The 21,210-nt window shown below is 42.7% G+C and overlaps 1 protein-coding gene across 21 annotated transcripts in view; it reads right to left on the bottom strand.

Annotated features, from left to right (window-relative positions):
- Window positions 1–14,502: 14,502 nt before the first annotated feature.
- The window catches only part of TNS1 (tensin 1), a 321,487-nt gene continuing 314,779 nt past the window's right edge, over window positions 14,503–21,210 (bottom strand). For all 21 annotated transcript variants that reach the window (XM_082237860.1, XM_082237875.1, XM_082237878.1 and 18 more), the window contains one exon: window positions 14,503–21,206. In XM_082237860.1, the coding sequence (XP_082093986.1) occupies window positions 21,062–21,206 (145 nt within the window). In that variant the 3' untranslated portion in view covers window positions 14,503–21,061. The remainder of the gene's footprint in view (window positions 21,207–21,210) is intronic.

Below are 21,210 nucleotides of genomic sequence, written 5' to 3'. Positions count from 1 at the left end.
CTAAACTAGCCAAGTATTCTTGTACTATCTCCTTAGTTATTCTGGGCTATGTTTCCTTTGCTGAATCATTTGCTCCAAATTCTTCAGGTCGGGCATTGCTTTCATTATCGGAGAAGACTGAGGCAAAGAAGGCATTGAGGAGTTCAGCCCTTTCTGTGTCCCCTGTTTGCATTTCACCATCTTCTCCTCTGAGTGACCCCACTGTTTCTTTGTTCTTCCTTTTGCTACGAACATACCCATAAAAGCCTTTTTTGTTGCTTTTAACCTCTCTAGCAAGCCTGAGTTCATTCTGTGCTTTAGGTTTTCTGACTTTGTGTCTACACGTGCTGGCTATTTGTTTGAATTCCTCTTTGGTGGTTTCACCCCTTTTCCATTTTTTGTACACATCCTTTTTTAATGGTATGCATGGTTTCTATTACTTTGATTTTACTGGTTTACTTTTGCATCTTATCTTGTTGTTATGTATACTGCCTCAGTAGCTTTTGGTTGTGAAGCTGTTTATAAATCAGCAAACAAATAAATAAAATATGCCTTGGGCATAGCATTGGTGTTTACTGACAATCTGTGTGAACCAGTCTCTCTCCCTCTTAGCTAGGGATGAGGAAGAAATTTAAGTCAGTTTGCATTAAAAGACAAACTTTCTGAAACAATAAGAGGACCAAAACACAGGCATCCTTCAAAATTTGCAATTTGCACTTCCCCAAATTTTGCAATGCAGTTCTCCCACTAAGTAATATGTGTGAAAAATGCACATGCTAGGATAAAGTGTACATTAAAAATGTATATATTAGTGAAAATAACCTAGAAATGTGCATTATATTAGGGACAATTGCTTTACAAATATATGCATATTAAGCAACAGTGCATTAAAAATGTGTGCATTAGGAGAAATCCATACTAAAATGATTATGAATTTTCATGACCAATTGATATGCTAATGTAGAGCTCTGAATTTAAGTTTGGAAAAATGAGAAACTGAGATGAAAACAAAATTGGCAGATTTGTCTATCCTTACCCCTGAGCACTTAACTTCTTCTGTCATATCCTGGATTGAGGAATTGGCACAAAAGGATGGCTTGAAAGCCCCTGTCACACAGTTCCACAACAAGGACATCCCTGCCTTGATGGGTGACTGCTTAGAAATGAAATGTAAGCAGGTTTGGGAGGGGAAAGGTTAGCAGGAGAGAATAGCACAAGTGTACTTAATAAACTGCAGCCGCTAGCATGCCTACACTTAACCACCCACCCTGAATATTGTGGAAAGGGAATCCTTTCCAATGGCTGGCTGTTTTTTTCCACCCAAAGAAGCAGCCTGCTCTCCTGCCCCTTTCCCCTTTGCTCTTCAAAGACCGTCTATCTTGTCAAAGGAGTTGAACTATAAAAGGAATAGCACCAACCCTGGAAAGCTGGCCCAGAGCCTGGAGAGAAAAAGCTGTTTGAAAGGAAGTAGCCGACTGGCATCCACACACTGACATACCACTCAGTCCATTCTCCAGCCAAGCTATTTGCAGTTGGTCCTTTATCCCCCCCCCCAGCTACTGCTTCATTTGCAGGGGGTGACTAACCCCTAGTGGCAAAACCCCATAAACAAGTGGAAAGGAGCCTGGAATCATGTAGCTGTTACCAATCAAAACAGCCACAAGAAAGTAATTGAGAGGAGAAAGGAACAAGGCACAGCTTCCCCAGTGATGCTGTCAGGCTAGGTTTTTGGGGCAGTGGAATGAGCAGTAGGGGTCCCAAACACAGCAGGTCTGGCTTAACACAGTTAGAAGTACAGTATGTGAAGTCATATGCATTATCACCTAAAGACGTGCACACCCACACCCAAGGCTATTCAGTTTAGTGTGTGCAAGGCTACATCTTCACCGTACATTTAAAGCAGTATCATACCACTTCAACAGCCATGGCTGCCCCTCTACCAGGCATTCTGTGAACTGTAGTTAAGGATGCTGAGAGTTGTGAGGAGACCCCTGTTCCTGTCACAGAGCTGCAATTCCTAGTGTTTCCTGGAAAGAGTGAGTGGAGTCTCCTAATAACTGTCAGCACCCTTCCCCAACTACACTTCCCAGGATTGTTTGAGGGACATCATGACTGTAAACGTTTCATAACAATTCTTTAAAAGTATGGTGCAGATGTGACAGTAAGCTACCTAAAAGAACCCATCTAGCAAAGTTCTCCAATTCATCCTTTCTTAGAGCAAGTCAGGGAATGAGCTGGTGGAGGCAGCAGAAGCAGAGCGGAGATTAAGACAGTGTGGTGGTGGTGGTGAGGACAGTGTGATTTTCCATAGGCCTTGCATCCCCCTGGTACAGTCCTGATGAGGGATTAATTACTATCCAGCACTTTGCGCTCTATGATTACTCTAATACAGTAACGGCCACGAAAGTCATTCCAGGGGCTGGGTTTATTTACTTTCTTCTCCATAGGAGGAAACCACTGCCTGCCTGCTCCCATGCCAGTGAAAGCATGTCTAAAGGCAAAACCAATTGCTGCATCTAGCTGGGGGGCTAACATATGGATTTAGCTGTCGCTGGGTGGCAGGGTGGAGTGAAACCATGCTAAAGTGGTCAGCTTGGTTTTTGTGTGTTTCTAAGAGACAAAGGCATCACTTTGTGGAACCCTGCGCTTGGGAGTGGGGAAGTCTGAGATTTAAAGACTTTTAAAAGAGACTTAAAAGAAAGAACAAGCCCTATGGAGAAATTCAAGGATTCTGGGCAGAAAGCATTTCCATGAAAGAGAGACTCCAGTCACCACCGCCTTCCCAGTCTTTTCAGCAGACAAGGCAAATGGAACTGTGAGATTAGTACTACAGACTTGGAGTTAGGCAGACGTTAGGCAGGGGCCTGCTAGTAGATCTCTGGATTATTTGCAAGAGGTCTGCAAGGTTTTCTCTTGTCTCCCAGCTACTTGAATAAAATCAAAACCCCTTTCACCAACTACATTGGGCTGCTGAAATGAAGAAAGCTAACCAGGAGTGGACTGTGAGCTCTAGTAACTTCTGGTACACCCTGAGACACCCTGTTATTTAATTCTTAACTACATGTACTCGGTATTTTGCACCTGGCTCTGGTTGGTAAATCTTGAGGTTCTAGCAAAAAACAAAAGTTTCCTAACAAGCCTGAGGTCTGCCCACTCTGCTCTACAAATCAAACGTAACCATGTTTATTTTCCATTTGACCAAATCTCCCTGACTTTACTTATTAATACGTACTCATCTGGGTTATGAATTCCTGTGTGGTTACTGAGTGAGTGGGAAATGGATGTGAACCAATTACCGTATTTTTTGCACCATAACACTCACTTTTTTCCTCCTAGAAAGTAAGGGGAAATGTCTGTGCGTGTTATGGAGCGAATGCCTACGGATGACAGGGGGATCTGCTGCAGTCATGAGCAGAGGATCCATGGTTACAGCCTGCACCAAAAAAATCACGCACCCACTGTTGCCTGGGGCCACAATGGTGCAAAAACATGGTTACAAAGCATGGATCCACATGGATCCTCAGGATTTTTGCATTGGGCCACCCCAAACTCACCGTCAGATCACATGTCTGTGGCTGCAGCATGAACCACAAAAAAATCATACATCCACTGTTTCGTTTAGAATATTTTTTGTTTGTTTGTTTTCCTCCTCTCAAAACTATGTGCCTGTTATGGTCAGGTGCGTGTTATAGAGCGAAAAATACGGTAATTTTCATGGAGTTCTGTCTCTGCAGAAGTAGCACTGCCCTTTTCTAATTCACATTCAACCAAGGGATCTGTACCTTGGACTAGCCAGTCACTTCTGTTCTTCCCCAGGGATTAAACTGGATTGACCTGCTGTTTTGCAAGGAATAGAGTCAGGCTTGCAAAAACTTTAAAAAGCAGTTGGGGGCTAAGCACAGACTCAGGAGAGATCACCCAGAAGGTTGCTCAAGGCAGTTTGATGTGCTATAAGCCTAACCTGTGTCCCTTCCAAGCAACCTCTTTATTAAGCATTCATCCTGCTTGGCTTGCACAGAGTTTATGCTGAGACTAGATTATATCCTGTCTTTACTGAGCATGCATTCTGATTTATTTGAGGGGCAGTTGTATGACAGTTAGCATTTGTTCTGCATTCATCCTCATTTGCTAGTGCGATGTTCTTCCTTTGTTCATCTTTCGCTTTTCAATGTGTTGCCCCACCACCTTCCAAACTGCAAAAAGTCTTATTTCTTTTTAAAGTGGATTTGTTGCACTAGGGCAGGGGTCAGCAACCTTTTTCAGCCATGGGCCGGTCCACCGTCCACCGGTCCACCGTCCCTCAGAGCATGTGGTGGGCCAGACTATATTTTTTTTCCTGTGTGAGTGTCTGGAGGCGGTTGGAGGATGGATGGCGGCAAACAGGTTGAGATTGAATCCTGACAAGACAGAAGTACTGTTTCTGGGGGACAGGAGGCGGGCAGGTGTGGAGGATTCCCTGGTCCTGAATGGGGTAACTGTGCCCCTGAGGGACCAGGTGCGCAGCCTGGGAGTCATTTTGGACTCACAGCTGTCCATGGAGGCACAGGTCAAATCTGTGTCCAGGGCAGCTGTGTACCAGCTCCATCTGGTACGTAGGCTGAGACCCTATTTGCCCGCGGACTGCCTCGCCAGAGTGGTGCATGCTCTGGTTATCTCCCGCTTGGACTACTGCAATGCGCTCTACGTGGGGCTACCTTTGAAGGTGACCCGGAAACTACAACTAATCCAGAATGCAGCAGCCAGACTGGTGACTGGGAATGGCCGCCGAGACCATATAACACCGGTCTTGAAAGACCTACATTGGCTCCCAGTACGTTTCCGAGCACAATTCAAAGTGTTGGTGCTGACCTTTAAAGCCCTAAATGGCCTCAGTCCTGTATACCTGAAGGAGCGTATCCACCTCCATCGTTCTACCCGGACACTGAGGTCCAGCACCGAGGGCCTTCTGGTGGTTCCCTCACTGCGAGAGGCCAAGTTACAGGGAACCAGGCAGAGGGCCTTCTCGATAGTGGCGCCCTCCCTGTGGAATGCCCTCCCACCAGATGTCAAAGAGAACAACAACTACCAGACTTTTAGAAGACATCTGAAGGCAGCCCTGTTTAGGGAAGCTTTTAATGTTTGATGTATCATAGTATTTTAATATTCTTTTGGAAGCCGCCCAGAGTGGCTGGGGAAACCCAGCCAGATGGGCAGGGTATAAATAATAAATTATTATTATTATTATTATTATTATTATTATTATTATTATTATTGGAAATGAACAAATTCCTATGCCCCACAAATAACCCAGAGATGCATTTTAAATAAAAGGACACATTCTACTCATGTAAAAACATGCTGATTCCCAGACCGTCTGCAGGCCGGATTGAGAAGGCGATTAGGCTGCATCTGGCCCCTGGGCCTTAGTTTGCCTACCCCTGCACTAGGGTGACAGAACCGTTGATCCACTTTGACTGTGGAAACCTAAAGATCTGGTAAGCAGGATCATGAAAATCTGTCCTGATACCATCATGATCATAAGTTATCATGAATACACAATAAAGAAGGGTCACTGGTGAGGCCCTTGGTCCAACAGAAAGCTAACATGGTCCATAATTCACCTCAAACACCTTTGATTAATGCTAATGAGAGTCATTAGTGAGACATGTGGGGTTTAGAAGTCCAACCTAAACAGGGAACACACCGCAGATGAGTGAGATAAGAAGAAGAAATAAAGGGACTCAGAACAGATGTATGACTGGTAAACCAAAAAGTTTGAACTAATTGAGTATTAGCCCCGACTAAGGGCATTGCTTATCTAGAATAGGAAAAGAAAGGAAGGTAGGAAGTACCCAATATGTAAAATGGCATTTCTCTCCTTGTAGAAATATACAAGTACAATGCTGCCATCTAACGGGCAGGACAGGAAAACCATATTTTCTGTACCACTGTGGCTTCCTATTTTAATATGCTGTAGAAAGACTTACCCCTGGTGAGAGCTTTTTCTCAGCCGGAACTCACTGGAACTAGTTCTAGAATCTCTCAGGTGGGTGTCATGAACAAGGGAAGTGTTCATGGTGAGCCTCTTTTTGTAGAAAAATAGCATTGCTAGTGACTTTAAAACAGCTAGCTATTTACATATGTGCCTGGTGTGAAAGGTGCCAAATTCATGAGATGGCAGTGCCCACCCACCCCACCCCTGGATAGAGAGGCCTTTGGACAGGTCATGTGTACAGTGATGGAGACACATCTTGAAAGCAGAATATCCCCATGTGCTGTATTCTCATAAGGCCCAAGTCACACTCCTCCCTGCTATCTCAGCTGTACAAGGATGAATGAATCCTCCCTATATATCCTACTGAAGGGCACCTAGCAGGCTCTTCATGGAATTCTTTGCTGTGCAGAATTCTGCAGCTTGGTGAAGAGAATATATTACTCCCATTGGGTGGGCTACTTTGGCTTCCTATTTTATTCCTAATCAATTCATAGTGTTTTCAAACCACAAATGGGCTGCTTTGAGCCCCATATAACTTAGGGTGTGTTGTCTCCCATGTGTGCACCCTTATAAAGAAAGGTGGGGTATAAATGTAATAATTGGTGCCCTTGCAAAATAAATCCTGCATTGGTACCAGTGGGGGATTTCCTTTTGGTGAAAGTACCAGTTTATTAGGAAGGCTTTCCCTCAGGATCAGTGCTGGGGAGTAAGGGGTTAACTCCTCTCATATCTGCTTCAGTCCTAATAAGTAATATTCTCTTTCCACTTGGTTTTAATGTATCTATATGAGGTTGGTTGGTGGTTGGTTGTCTGTCTGTCTGTCTGTCTGTCTGTCTGTCTGTCTGTCACTTTGGGTTGTTTGGAAGTTTCTTTGGATTGCCTGGGGCACGATAAAGCAGCTATCAAATTTAATAAATAATAATTGTCAACCCACTTTGGCCATGCCCCGTTTGCATTTTCAAACAACAACAACCCTGCACATTAAATGCAAAGATGCATCAAGTCTAGTTTGGCCCTAAATCCCTCCCAGTCTAGCTGAATCTAGAGAGGTTGGGGGATGACAGGACTGGAAAATGGAACTTCTCAGGTGGAGGGGTGACTGGGCTGGGCATGGCCTCAAAAAAGGGTTCATGTAATTGACCGCCTTGGGCATCAAGTGCCACCATTCTACTTCTCCCCTCCAAAAACCGTCCATTGGGTGTGGAGACTCCCCACCACACCCTTGTTGATTATTACTGTCCCTGCCTACATGCCATGAACTTCATTTACAAAAAAACAAGGGTGTGCTTCTTCTCTAGCTTTTATTGCATTGAATGGAAAACAGCTAGCTAATCCCCAGTGCATTTTCAAAATAAACCCATCTTCCTGTTTCTTATTTTTCTTCCTTCCCCCCGTTTGCTCAATCCATTATATAGTTCTAGTCATCTCACAAGTTGCCCATCCTTTCCTTTCCTGTTCTCCTTCCAGCATGTCCACCCCTTTCTAATCCTCACATCCTGCCATATCATTCTTTCCATTGTCACCTTCTTTGGCAGAATATTTTGCAGAAATTGTTGCCCACCTCCCTCCTGTAGGCCAGCTCCCTACACATAGTTCCAAAGAATGAAACAATTTAGATAATTCCTAGAGCATGAAGCACTACCTGGGACTATGTCTCAACTGGCCAGGCTCAACAGCAGTTAGCTTCCCTGGAAGCAATCAAGACAAAGATATTATGATCCAATTCATATAAAAATGCTCCCTTATCTAAGAAGAACCTCTTTGATGTAGTAGAGTACAGAAGCTTAGCCCTACAATGGATCTCAAACTGCATTTGAGGAAATAAGCTGCTTTCACCAAAGTTATTGAAATTGGCAGGATGGCAAGAGAAAAGCTCAGCTTTAGCTCACGTGGGGGGGGTGAGAATAGGTGAGAACTGTTTCAATCAATATTTAGAAACAAAGGACACCATGGTCAGGTAAAAATAATCGACTCGGTTTTTGTAGTTAAGATGGCTATAAGATGGCTACAAATGCTGTACATAATTCAGATATATACATATTTCTGTCACAATGAAGCAAGATTGCCACTAGTGTTATTCCACTGTATTTATGGTGGTTGGGTTTTGTATATGGGGCATAAGAGATACCCAAAGCATTAGTCAGTGATGTAGTAAAGCAAAAACGCTTTGAAGGAATGTTGCAAAACCCAGAAGAGGGAATTGCAGTGTCACTAAAACACATGTGGTGACCTGGGGGAGTTTGTGTTCTCAGAAAGTCCTTTGCACTAGGCTTGCCATGTAAAATAGATTCCTGTTTTTTCATGAAACATAGAATATGCGTGAGAGATGGAGCCAAAACAATGGGAGGGAGTTGTCATCTTAAAGAAGACTATGTTTTCATTCCAAATATTTGGTTTTGTGTCTACACTTTTTCATCCATAACTATGGAAAGTAATACTTTCAGGAAGGCTACCTTCCTCAACATTGGAGACTGAATTTCAGTTTTGGAAACAACAGAGAATTTCCTCCAGCACAACCCAGCCATGGAAAGACATTGCAGTTCTTCCTTCAAATTGAATGAAAGAATAAGAAGTGTAACTAGGCACTAATTAATTAGGCATTGTCTTCCCCCTGTCCCCCAAAAAGTATCTGTTGCAAAGGAATTAAGGGATACAGAAGTAAGCCTGTGGAGATGTCAGGAATCACAGGGTTTATTTGACATAATTGGATAAAACAGCCATTGCTAGTTAATGTGCTGTTACACCTTAGGATCCATGAAGAAATTGATAAGTTAAAGTTCTGAAGCAAACTTGCCTGATTTACAGTTCCCAGATTAAGCATGCAGATTGGAACATGGAATCCACACTTAATTCCACAAGGTGGTCTAAGGGTATATTTTCAATTTTTAAGAAAACAAACAGAAAACTGCCACTTGGAACTTCACACACACAGTGTAAATGGGGCTGAAAGTGTCCCAGTGTTCCAGACATGGGCATTTACTGGGGAGCGGGGGTGGGCAAAGGAGGCGGTGCCTTCCTCCAATGAAGCATAATACCCAGATTCCCAGCTTTTGTTATTTTTTTCTTTATGCTAAAGTTCAGATAAACACCTTTGTATTAGCCTATAGTTTAGGCATCCAACTTTGCTAAAATTAAGATGTTAGGCAAATGTAAAGGCACTATCCTCATTATTTGTGTATGAGAAACCAGATTGCTCCCCACTTTCAGTGTTCTCCTTGCTGCTACCCCCACAAAAAAATCCAGTAGACTCCCAAGCACTTTGTACAAAAGTGAGCGAGGGGACAGGATGGGTGAAACTTGTCCAAATGATTCCAACAACTTTAGAAGGTGGCGCCTTTTCCTGTTTGGGGTGTGCACTGAAGAAAAGGTTCAGTTCAAGCCCAGATTTGACTCTTTAGAAAATGGGCTGGCTAAGCTTGAGCAGCTTCAGAATTTACCAGCTTCAGCTTGGGTTCAAATAGGACACTTGCTTCAGAAAATCCCTTGATTTAGAACTGTTGAAGTGACCCAATCAAACATTGAGGATGATAATGGTTAATGTTTGGAATTTCACTCAAAGGACTCCTATTGAAAACAGAACTGCCAACTTTGGTTCTCTCTGTTTCTCATTTTTCCAGTATTAAATTCAGTTCTCCACATTTCTGCAGCAATTTGCTTTAAAAAAATACTCATGAAAGGGATTGAGCAGTCTAATATGAATTTCTCCTAATAAACACATTTATGTATGCAGTTTTGACACATGTACCACATCTTTGAAAACAATCCCCCCCCTAATATAATGCAATGTAAACATTGGTTGGTGAACTGAATTGCAAAATTCAGAGAAGTGTGAATTTTGAAGTAGGGCTGTGTTTCAGTTCTCCTATTGTTTTCGAAAGAGCAAATTTAATAGATCCACCTTTAAATGAAAACTGAGTTGAATTTCTTCCCTGCCTGTAGCTCCAGTCCTCCCTGCCAACATGTCCAGGTCCCAAAGGGGGAAAGTTTGGGATCTAGGACAGGGTAGCAGGTAGCAGCTTCAACAGCTGTCGTTTCATGGATAAGAGGCGAACACTTAAGGTGCTTGCAGCTTATTGGCACTATCCCAACAGGGGCTTCATGGGTTGAAACACAATTCTCATCAGCCCCAACTGAAGCTGCAAGCATTGTTCTCCAAACCTCAGCCTTCACTTTTCTGTACACTGTTGTACAGTCATACCTTGTTTTGCCAGAATGGACCCCCAGTCACTAGCCAAAAAGGACACAGGGCAAAGCGCTGTGTGCACACATGCGGAGCAGTTTGTGCTTCTGTGCATGCACAAGCAGCAAACCCAGAAGTAACCCGGTTCTGTTACTTCCAGGTTTGCTGCAGACGTTCGCTGGAATGGATGCTAGACGAGGTGGACGTTCACAGAAGTATTACTGTATTTCATTAACGTGTATTCATTTATGCCCCAAACTAATTTGAAGTAGTCCCAGTAATGAAGCTGATGTACTGTGTATGCAGTCCTGGCAGTTAAGTATGAGTATGTAGGATGGGCAGCAGAACAAGGCTGCAGTAAATTAGCAGACACTTTGATGTGCAGTAGGACTCGCAACCACCCACCCACTCCCCCCAAAAAGGATGGAAAAGAAATCCTCCATCTTGAGAGAGGTGGAGTCATATGGCATGAATGACCCAGAGCAGTCAAAATGCAAATTACAAATGCCTGCAATTTCTGTGCAAAATGAGCTGTTGGGCAGCAATATAAACCAGAAGCCCGGGAAGAATGTTGAAAAGGAAATAAGGCATTTGCTCCCTAACAAAAACATTGCATTGTTTTACTGGTTTAGCAAAGAGACATCTACTTAGATTTATGATATATATTCTCTCTCTCTCTCATTCTGGCAGTCAAATCACACTGGACATATGGGCCCACCCATGTCCATGTTAATGCTTAATGTCAGAGATATTTGAGGGAAATCAGACTTCCTAGCTTGCTGTGATCCACTGGCTAATTCTCTGACAAGCTGAGATTGTGAAATGGTTGTACATGAAAGCTCTGAGCCAGTAAAACCATGGCTGAAATTTTGCCTCACCTATACAGCCATGAGTTTGTGGTAAGCCAGTGATCTCTTATGCAGAGGCCATGATCATATTGATCTTCCTTAAAGGACAATTGTGAAGATTATAGAGAAAGCAAGAAAAAGAATAGAGGCCTGGAGTTGAAGGTGTTTGTTTTGTTCTTTCTGTGTCACTTCATTGCACTTGTAACTCACCCAGAAAAAGAACAGACACACATTTTGTTTGGGTATTCTGAGGCTGCATACACAATACACATTTAAAGTACATTTTAAAGCACATCCTCCCCACTCCAAAAGAAAAAAGAAAAAGAATCCTGGGAATCCATACAATCCAAAGAATCCATACAGTGTTGATAGAGGATCTCTGTTGCTTACAAACAAGATTTCCCTAAAATATATCTGTTTATTCTCAAGTTATTGTAACAAATGCATGAACTGAGAGAGGGATCATTAACAGAGCATTTAAGGGTCTGAAGAGAAGCTGTAAAACTTGATCTCTGAAGAGCTGGCACCTAGGAGTGGTGCCTAAAGTGTCTGGTTGGCATTTGTTATAAAAATTAATGTTACTTGTTTTATGACCCACTTTCTTTCCTAGGAAGAAAAGACAGCCAAGAATTTTGATTTGATTAGTCTCAGAATATGAACAAATTTATGGCAGAAGTAGGGAACCTGAGGCCCTCTGGATGTCATTGGACTCCAGCTCCCATCAGTCCAAGCCATCGTGGCCAATTGTTAGGACTGAGGGAGCTGTAGTTCTGTAACATCCAGAGGGCTCAGGTTCTCCATCTGATTTATGGAAATGGTCACATTAGAAAACAACCCTTAGGCATGACATACACAACTGTCTGCAACGGGGAAACAGAATATCCTGCATTTCTCTCCACTGTGTCCCAGTGCTCCATAGCTTGTGATTCACCTTACCCTACACTCTGATATCATACCCTCCAACATCCCGTAGTGGAAAATCAGGATGCACGTCTTTCAGGGCCCTGCTCTCATGGGAGTCAGGTGACTCGTACAAGAGCATGGCCCACCCCCAATAGAGCATCTTTTTAGGCTGTGCTCTTGTGGGAGCCAAAACAGGAGATCCCAGGATCCAATCAGAAGCCAGGGTGGCTTGTGTAATTCTGGGATGTCCCGCTCAAAGTGGGACAATTGACAGGTATGTGATATCATTGTGCTGTATATTTCCCATGCTTCACTTTGTTGGTTATTGACAATGTCAGGGATTGCGTAGCAGGAGGAGGATGGCAGAATATAGGATAAGCTGAAGAACATGCTGCAGAGGGGAAGAGCCTCGCAGATTGTTCGCCATTATTGGCAGAGTCCCATGTTTCCTGTTGACTGTAATTTTGCCTTTTCCTAGGCTGAACAGAAATTACAATTTGTAATCTTGCTGAATATCATGGCTTAACATGACTGAAGATCTTGGGCTTTGTGTGTTGTTCCAAAGAGCACTTGGCAAGAGTTTGTTGATGGTAAACATTTATTGCGTTATGTACTTCACATACTAAGTAATTTTTTATTAAGTCACTGATAACAGCAAGCAACTGAAAAGTATGTCTGTCAGTCATCTGATTGCAGATGTCACTCAGAAATACCTACGTTCCAAAGCACCTTGTCTCTGTTAGAAAGAAGGATGGAAAGAGAATTGATATGGTGGACATGATGGAAGAAGTGCTTACCCAGTACACTGTGCTCCTTCAGATGAGTTTTTTATTCACCATTCCAATTTGCTTGAACAAAGTGTGCACAATGGTGGTGATGTCTGGTCTTTACAGTGTATTCATTCTTTTTTGTTCATGGGGCAGATGCTTGCAGGGTGTTTGTATATCTTTCCTTAGTGAGTTGTTCAGCCCACACTTATCAATGCATTTCCCCATCACTTCCCAAATTGCAAAAGGTCCATTTTTTATTTTTCAAAAGTCGATTTGTTGTGCTTTAATCCACTTTAATTGTGCAAACCTAAAGTCCTTGCATGTATTTGAACCCCTCTTGCAAAATACGGACACCCTGGAGGCACTCAGGTGTTGTTTTAAAAAGAAAGATCCCATTTTCTAAGGATCAGAGCATAAGAATCCCACCCACTCAACCTGTGGCAAAGAGTTCATTTGATGTGATATATCTAGCATGGCACAAGTGAGAATGACTTCCCCACTTTCTGCCCCAGTGTTACTTTCCAGTGTGACAAAACAGGGAAAATAAAGCAGATTCTATGTTCCTATGCGGATTTTTATCAGCTCCCCCTCTCATTCCATCCCAGCTCCTATTTCTTCCTCATCTCTTCACCCTTTCCTTCATCTAACTTTCCTCTTAGACCCCTTGTTCTTTTCTCTGCTACTTCCTAGGGGCTTTCCTACTTGGATTTCCACTATTGCTTCTCACCAAGACCACTCCACCCCCTTTTTGTAAGGGTCTTTGTGCAACTTTACTCTGGCAGCTTTACATTCCCTACACAGCAATGGCACTGCTTTTCAAATATTGAGAAAGAGTCCTCTCAGCAGTATTTATAATGTATGTGACTGTTCTGTGACATAACAGCAACTTAACCAGTAGCAGGAGGAAGGTGCTTACAGTAAAAGACTGCCAGTTATTAGCCTATGATAACCAGATAGATGCCAGGGATGCGGGTGGTGCTGTGGTCTAAACCACTGAGCCTCTTGGGCTTGACAATCAGAAGGTAGAATCCCTGCAACGGGGTGAGCTCTCGTTGCTCGGTCCCAGCTCCTGCCAACCTAGCAGTTTGAAAGCATGCCAAAAATAGTGCAAGTAGATAAATAGGTACCGCTCTGGCGGGAAGGTAAACAGCATTTCCATGCACTACTCTGGTTTTGCCAGAAGCAGCTTAGTCATGCTGGCCACATGACCCAGAAAAACTGTCTGTGGACAAATGTCGGCTCCCTCAGTCTGTAAAGCGAGATGAGCACCGCAACCCCAGAGTCGTCTGTGACTGGACTTAACTGTCAGGGGTCCTTTACCTTTTTAACCATATAGATAGATAGATAGATTCCCCAATTTCTGTATCATACCCAATGCCTGATGTGGTGCAACCTTCTTTATGCGTTTGCATGCATTGGGAATTCTAGAAAAACCACTGCAGGGTGAAGAAAAGGATTCTGTGGACACAGTGACCCTTGTGTCCTCCCAAACAGGTACATGCAAGGTGCTCCACTAGAAAGCCCCTCCTGCTCTCTGGCCCAACTTTTTGTTGCAGAGGCTGGGCTGCTGTAGGAGAGGTTCACATTTACCTAAACAGGTGATAATGAGTGGAAACTGCTACTGGTCTTTGTGCAATCATTTCAGTTTTTCTTCAAAATTCTCCAGGGGGGGGGGTTGGCAAAAGGAGCAAGCAAGAATGGCTACATTCACCTCAAATTTCTCTTTGAGTGAAATTCAGGAGCAACTCTAGAACTGGCTGGGACCATTTTCTATTATTCTTTTGCAGTGTGCAAACTCTTCGGTGTGAGAGTGCAAGGGAGCAGGAGTGAATACAGCCACCATCATGATTTCCCTGTGCAAAAAGTAGAGAGTCTTTATTCCTTTGCTCCCTTAAAGTTTTGAGATACAATTCCAGCAATCCAGACACCAAGCTGGGCATTTTCAAGCAACAGTATATTTCATATAATTGATTTTGTTTAAAATCTTATCATTTATAAAGCCATACAAGGAACTGCAATGAGTCAAGATAGCTGTACAAAGGGAAAGGAAAGCTTAGTTGTGCATGGTCCATTCACACGTGAACCATGGGTGATGCAGAGGCGTCTCTTAGAGAAGTGACAAAAGGTATGGGCACAAAGATACAAAATATAAAGGATAATTCTGTCTGTATAAATACATAAAAAGGGAGTTAATTCTGGCATGTGGCTTGTTTCCCTTCCCAATTACTCCTCTTTGTGTAGGCATTTGCATGTTTGGTGTGTGCTTAAAAAATGGGAGGGGATGCAAGAAGAAACAAAAAGTTGTTTTAAAAGGTCATTAATACTGATAAAGGATGCTGTAACAACATTAACCATGGTAGTCATAAAACAGCAAAAATAGTCTGAACTGCAGTTTTAAAGTCTGGATCGCCCTGCTTCTAGCGGCTGCAACCCTATAACCATTGTCTATAAGTTCTATTGTCTTCAGTGGAATTGACTTCTGCATAGAACTGCCCTCTTAACTTGAGAGTAGATGTCACTGACTTGAATGGGATGTACGTCCTAGTAAACACTGTTAGATTTGGACCATTTGGTTTTAAATCTGGAACTGATTTTGGAGCTATGCCGCTCACCTCCTGTAGACCTACTTTAAAAAATGGGAATTGACTACTGGAGATCAAAGGGCGTCCTCCAGAGTTGAGTAATTTTATGCTGCTTTTTGAAAAAGTACCTACTTGCAACAGAAACCAGCATCCCAATCCTAAACCCATCACTTGTAGGACCACATGATTGTAACAGGACATTTCCAAGGAATATGGTTAGGAGTAAAATGTGGAGCTCAATATACCGGTGTCGTTTCAAGAGTCTTTCTTTGTTGCTTTTATTAATAACCCTATACATGCTGCTTTTCTTTAGCCCCAAATTCAGGTATATATTGGATGGCATTGGCTAATGATATATTTGGAGAACCACAGGAGCTTTGTGGGTATGCTGCCAGGTTACCATTACTGGGCAATGGGTGAATGAGGGGCCATGTTGAACAAGGGTTTTTTTTTTTTTATGTGGGTGAGAATGCTGATGAAAATGCTGTACAAACACTATGATGACAAATTATGGAACAACTTCTAAAATGGGTCTACAAGGGGGCTGCAATAGGAGATGCTAGTCTTCATTGCCTTAGTATGACAGAAGCTATTATGTCCATGTATAAACCTGGGAGTTTATTCCTCACATGGCCTCACAAAGTGATGGCTTTATCCCTTTTAATTTTTAACTGAACTTCTTGGCTTAATCAGAACAGACTCAACTTGAATAATGTGTTGTGAGTCATCCACGAACAGATTAATAAATTGATGGTTGCCAGAATATAGTAATATATCAGGCCTGTGGCCTTTAAATGTTTCTCCAATACATCCAGTTCCAATTACTGAGCACAGGTCATTGGTTTCTTTTGGGTATTGGTCTAGTATGGTCCTTATGACTCTGGCCTTATGACTTTCTTATGCTACAAGAAAGATTTAGCAAAACTACAATGCTAGCTCAATGCTCCATGTAGAGTAGCAGTGCAGTCGTTCCGTTTGCCATATTGCAGAGATATATTAGGTGATTAATCCTCACAGCTATATTGAGCTGGATGTCAAATAAAATTTGTTGCTGCAAAATATTAAACATCTTTGTCCGTTGTATGTCAGCTACATAGAGACAAAAAGAGACAGTACTGTCTCTAATGCTGTTTACTTTAAATTTCTTTCACAGGCATTGGGAAGGGATTACTTATTTTAAAATGATTACTTATTTGAAGTTGTATTTAAAGCAAGCAACTGCAGGAGCTTTAGGGATAAATTTGGGATTTTTATAACATTTAAGGAACTGGACATGAGGGTATCTGAATGGCTTTGCTCCTGTTCTCTTCTAAATCTTACTTTGGCTGTTTCACTGCTCAGTAACCTTCCTCAAATCTCAAGTTATATATCAGATTAGTTATCACCACCCAGCTGGTGGAAGGGTGATTTGAGTTTCACAAATTTGCTAGAGAAAAACATAATGAACAAAAGTCACTAGTAAACACGATTTTAAAACAAAGAAAGAAAAACTAAAGAGAGGAAAAGAGGCACATTCAAGAAATGTACAGCCAACAGGAAGAGGAAAGTGCATTTCAAACAGGTATCTTTGGCAAGATTATGCAGTTCTTTGTGTACGGAGGAGGGTGTTTGTGTGCATGTGTATAAAATATAACACCTTCTAATGAAAGGGTAGAGTTATTACTACATTGCATACATGGGGGGGGGGATTACATTAGACATCAGTCCCAGGCATTGGAAATGATTTGGTGAGTTTCAGATGGAATTATCTTCTCTTGTGCTCTTTAAAAGACATTCAATAAATGGCACAAGTTTTTTTCGGGGATTGCAGCAGCTCCTCCAGCACTTGGGAGTTTGGCAGAAAGCAACTAAACCAGTTTAGAACAGGGACTCGCTCTCTCCAGTGCCACAAACAGCCTCCTTAAGCCTATGAAGAAACTGTGGCTGAGGCAAATTAACACCAACAAACCAACTCAAGGATGACTCACCTAGTGAGCAGCTCATTTACATCCTGGGCAAGTGGCTGGGTGCAGGGAGATCAATGGATAAAGAACATGGCAGACGCAAATAGCCCCACAAGGCAGAGATTGCAGAGAAGGAGACAATCAGTTGCCTCTGAAGTTGTGAGAGTATTTCGAAAACTGGTTGCCTTCTCCTCACATATGCCAGGATGTTCCTTCCTGGGTTGGCACTGGCAGTCCATAAGAATGGACCAGAGGTTTCCATCGAGATTGATCTCCTTTTGATCCCTGCTCTATGGTTCTTAGCACAAATAGAGAGGCACACTGCAAGTTGAGGGAAAGGAAGGAAGGGCAGATAAAAAATCATACTCCACTAACCCAATCAAGATATACACAGAAATTATTGGGTCTGGTGGAACTCTCATTTCTTCTAGCAACTTCTTGTGCCTCTTTGTGCTCTTTTTCACAAGCACTTGATTAGCTCCGGATCGAGAGCCACCCTGGAGGAGCTGGGGACCTGATCTATGGAAAAACTGTGGTTGATAAATACAACAGTTACTCCTAAAATGCAGCTTTTGTTTTGAATGCAAGCTGGAAAAGCAACAAGTTACATAATGTGATTAGCTCTGCCTTTTAAAATAAAGCCATAGTCAGCAAGTATGGCCCAAACACATAGGGATCTTTAAACTTTCCATCTTCAGCTAGTGAGTTAGTAAAGGAGCAGTGAGCAGGTCATGGCTGGAAGCAGGTATTCTGACATGCGTGTGCTCGCCATGATGATATATATGTGACCACAGAAGCCTTATATCAAGGTCACTTCCTTTGAATGGCAAAACAATAATGAACCATAAAGTTTCAATACCGCTCTCTGTGGCAAGACAGCAAATGATGAAGGGGAAGGGTGAGATTGCAAATTTTAATTTTTTGAAAGCAGTGAAAAAATGAAGTCTGAAAAATAGAGACTTTCAAAAAATATATATATTTATAATATTTATATATATATCTATAGACACAGTGTTTCTCTAATTGGTTAATGGCAGGGTGAGACAGTTGCAGGTGAGGGAGGGGGAATCATCTTGCTTGAATTTTGCAGAAGGAGGAAATATTTGTAACCTAGAAGAGAATAAGCTATCGCAGTCTCTGGCATCCCATCTGGATGCGGGTGGGGCAGAGCCTGGACGATGACACCAACAACTGATGCTCCCACTCCATCCAAGGAACCATCTCGACAACAGTCCTTGGATGCAAAACTCATGCTTTATACAGTATCCAGAAATAAGTCTCTCTTCACACACTTTCACACATACGCACACCTCTAACCTTTGCGTCACTCAGCAATGAAGTACAAAATTTATACATGCTCACTTGCTCATTTCTAAAAATGAGGAGGTGGGGATGAGAAAGGCTGTATTGTTGCACTGCCCTATGGCATGATATCAAAATACATTGCTCTTATGGGGCTGGGGTGGAGAGGGATGGACATCTTTTGAAATCTTGCCCATGTCAATAATACTAACCAAATAAGCACTTTGTACTAAGTTATACATACAAGAGTCTATAACATGGACAGGGAGGAGGGGGGAATGTAGGAAGATGAAAATATCAGAGGAGGTAAAAGATAGATAAAAGCAATATGGCAAAAATAAATACTTTTTGTGTAAATTTCACTTTAAATTTTTTTGATTAGCTTACATTATTTCGTCAGTATATTTCATACATACTTACATACATACATACATATATATATTATATCAAGGCAATGAGAGAGCCACACTCTCTAGGGGAATTTAGGTGACTGCATGACTTGGAGTTTGTATTTTGACTTTTTAGTGAATGTTGCATGGCTTCATGCTGAAGTGCTTCATCAACACACACCCTGTCTCTAAAGATCTTCCCCTGCTAATTCAGGAACCCATATGGCATTTTAGGGGAACAGACTTTTCATCCATTGGTTTAAATGGGAGGTCTCAGCCCAACCCAATCCATACTGTGTGTTATGAGTCCTGTTCCGTGTTATCAACAGAGGAGGGTGTGAAGGGCTTACTGCCCACATGCTCCTTATCTGTTGACTCAAGTTGTTGTCATGCATGCTAGTCTCTTCATAAGTCTTTGACCAATCCCCGTTGGACCAGCTGACACAGCAAGCCAAAAGTAACTTGCTTTCAGCAGGGCCTTGACTCTAGTCTAAGTAGAGGTTGAAGAATTCACAATAAACCCATAGGATTTGACACATGGGAACATCTCTTTGTCCATTCAGCACAAGTGTTCATGTCTGGGATTTGCCAGTGCAGATAATGTGAGAACCCTACACAACAGAAGGATACTTCCACAACAAAGCAGACGTCTCCTGACAAGTCAACCTTTCCTTGACAAAGATACCCAGAGCCATTAGTTAATAGGCAGCACTTCTGCAGGCCCCCCATTAGGAGTGACAGAAGTCATGCTAGTAAAAAGACAAATTTGTGATGTTGGCAGAAAAATACATAGTTCCTCTGTGGCTGCTGCTACAATACTACCTCATTCACTGTGAAAATGGATATGTAGTGGCTCTGCACAAAAAAGATTTGCAAGGTAGAAACTGCCTCCCTTTCCACAGCAAATGTCAGTTGAGGACAACACTGCCAAGTGTCGGTGTGTCGGTGCAAGATCTGATGCCTCCAGAAGCAAACACAAAGCCTGAAGAGGCAAAATAATGAATTTTGCTACAGATTAATTGTTGAGCTCAAATGGATACAGATTAATCAACTATGGCTGTGCTTAAGCCAAAGCTCACACCAACTTGGCTCTCCTTACATCATTATTCCTAGTGGCTTCAAAACAAGATCCCCCTCTCCCCATTACTGGATCATTCATCTTGCCTTTGCGCAATTGAATAATTTCCATGCAAGATACAAAATGACGTGCATGCCTACCGAGAAGCGGTAAGCCTGGACAGGAAAGGAATGGCATTCCCAAACTGCTGGTATTTAATTTTTTTAGGGGCAAGGGGATCATGGGACAGATTCCCTGTTCAAATGACCTACCATGGGTCTCATTGCATAGAAACCAGAAGATATAATTATGATGTGGCTAGCATGCTCCTTAAACTTAGCTAGGGGAATACTCCCTGCAACTCTGGTATACAAATTATGTGTGCACATGCACTGTGCACATGTATGAGGTGTGGACTTCCTGCCTCTGTAGTAGATCAGGCGCTACTGCTCATGAGGCTTCTCCTCCAGCTAGAGTAATGGAGGCCAATGTTCCTAGAGGAGGGGGAGAATGCAGGGGTCAACCGTTCTGAATAACCATTACATCATCTTAACACTGCAGATTTCCACAGATATGTATTGCAACTGGTGCACACTACACAAATGCGCACACACAGGCACACACACACACGCTCCATACATTCAGCAGTTGAAGAGTTGGGAGCAATTACTTTCAGAAATGGGTACCAATGATTGCTTGTTCGGCATGTCTCTCAATGTGATTCCTGCAGCTCACGTATTCATGATTTTTTAAAAGTTTGCCTTATTTTCTAAACAAGCAACTACTATATAGTCCTACCCCACAAAGGTAAATAAGATCCGTGCTTTGGCCTGTGGGGCTGAATTCTCTGATTTCATGCTGATCCAAAAAGCCAAAATTGTCTCCACCTCTTGAACTTGGCAGGGAAAGGCGACGATGTCGGTTCCTTGGTTTCTACTATGTACGTACGTTTGCTTGGTTTGGGCTTTTCAGCATTTCAGACCTTCCCCCACTCTCCCTCTCTCCCCCCGCCCCCTAAAATTGGTTCACTTCCCTCTTTTGCAACGCACTTCCTCGCACTCCTTCTCGGAACAACTCCAAGTCCTTCTTCAAAATTCAAGGGCAAGAAGCCCCCTTCAGGGGGAAGGCATCGGTTCATCTCTTCTGAGAGGAGCCGAGCATGACCCTGGAGACAAAGTTGACAATGGCGGCAGCTGGTTGGTCGGGGTCCAGCTCAGCAAAGAGGTGGCAGACGTTGTCTGTTGTACTGCCTTGTTTCCTGGCCACAAAGCCAAAGAGTCTGC

Source organism: Podarcis vaucheri (genome assembly GCF_965113315.1).
Source record: "Podarcis vaucheri genome assembly, chromosome: 1".
NCBI classification, from domain to species: Eukaryota; Metazoa; Chordata; class Lepidosauria; order Squamata; family Lacertidae; genus Podarcis; species Podarcis vaucheri.
This window is presented reverse-complemented; position numbering and strand designations above follow the sequence as displayed.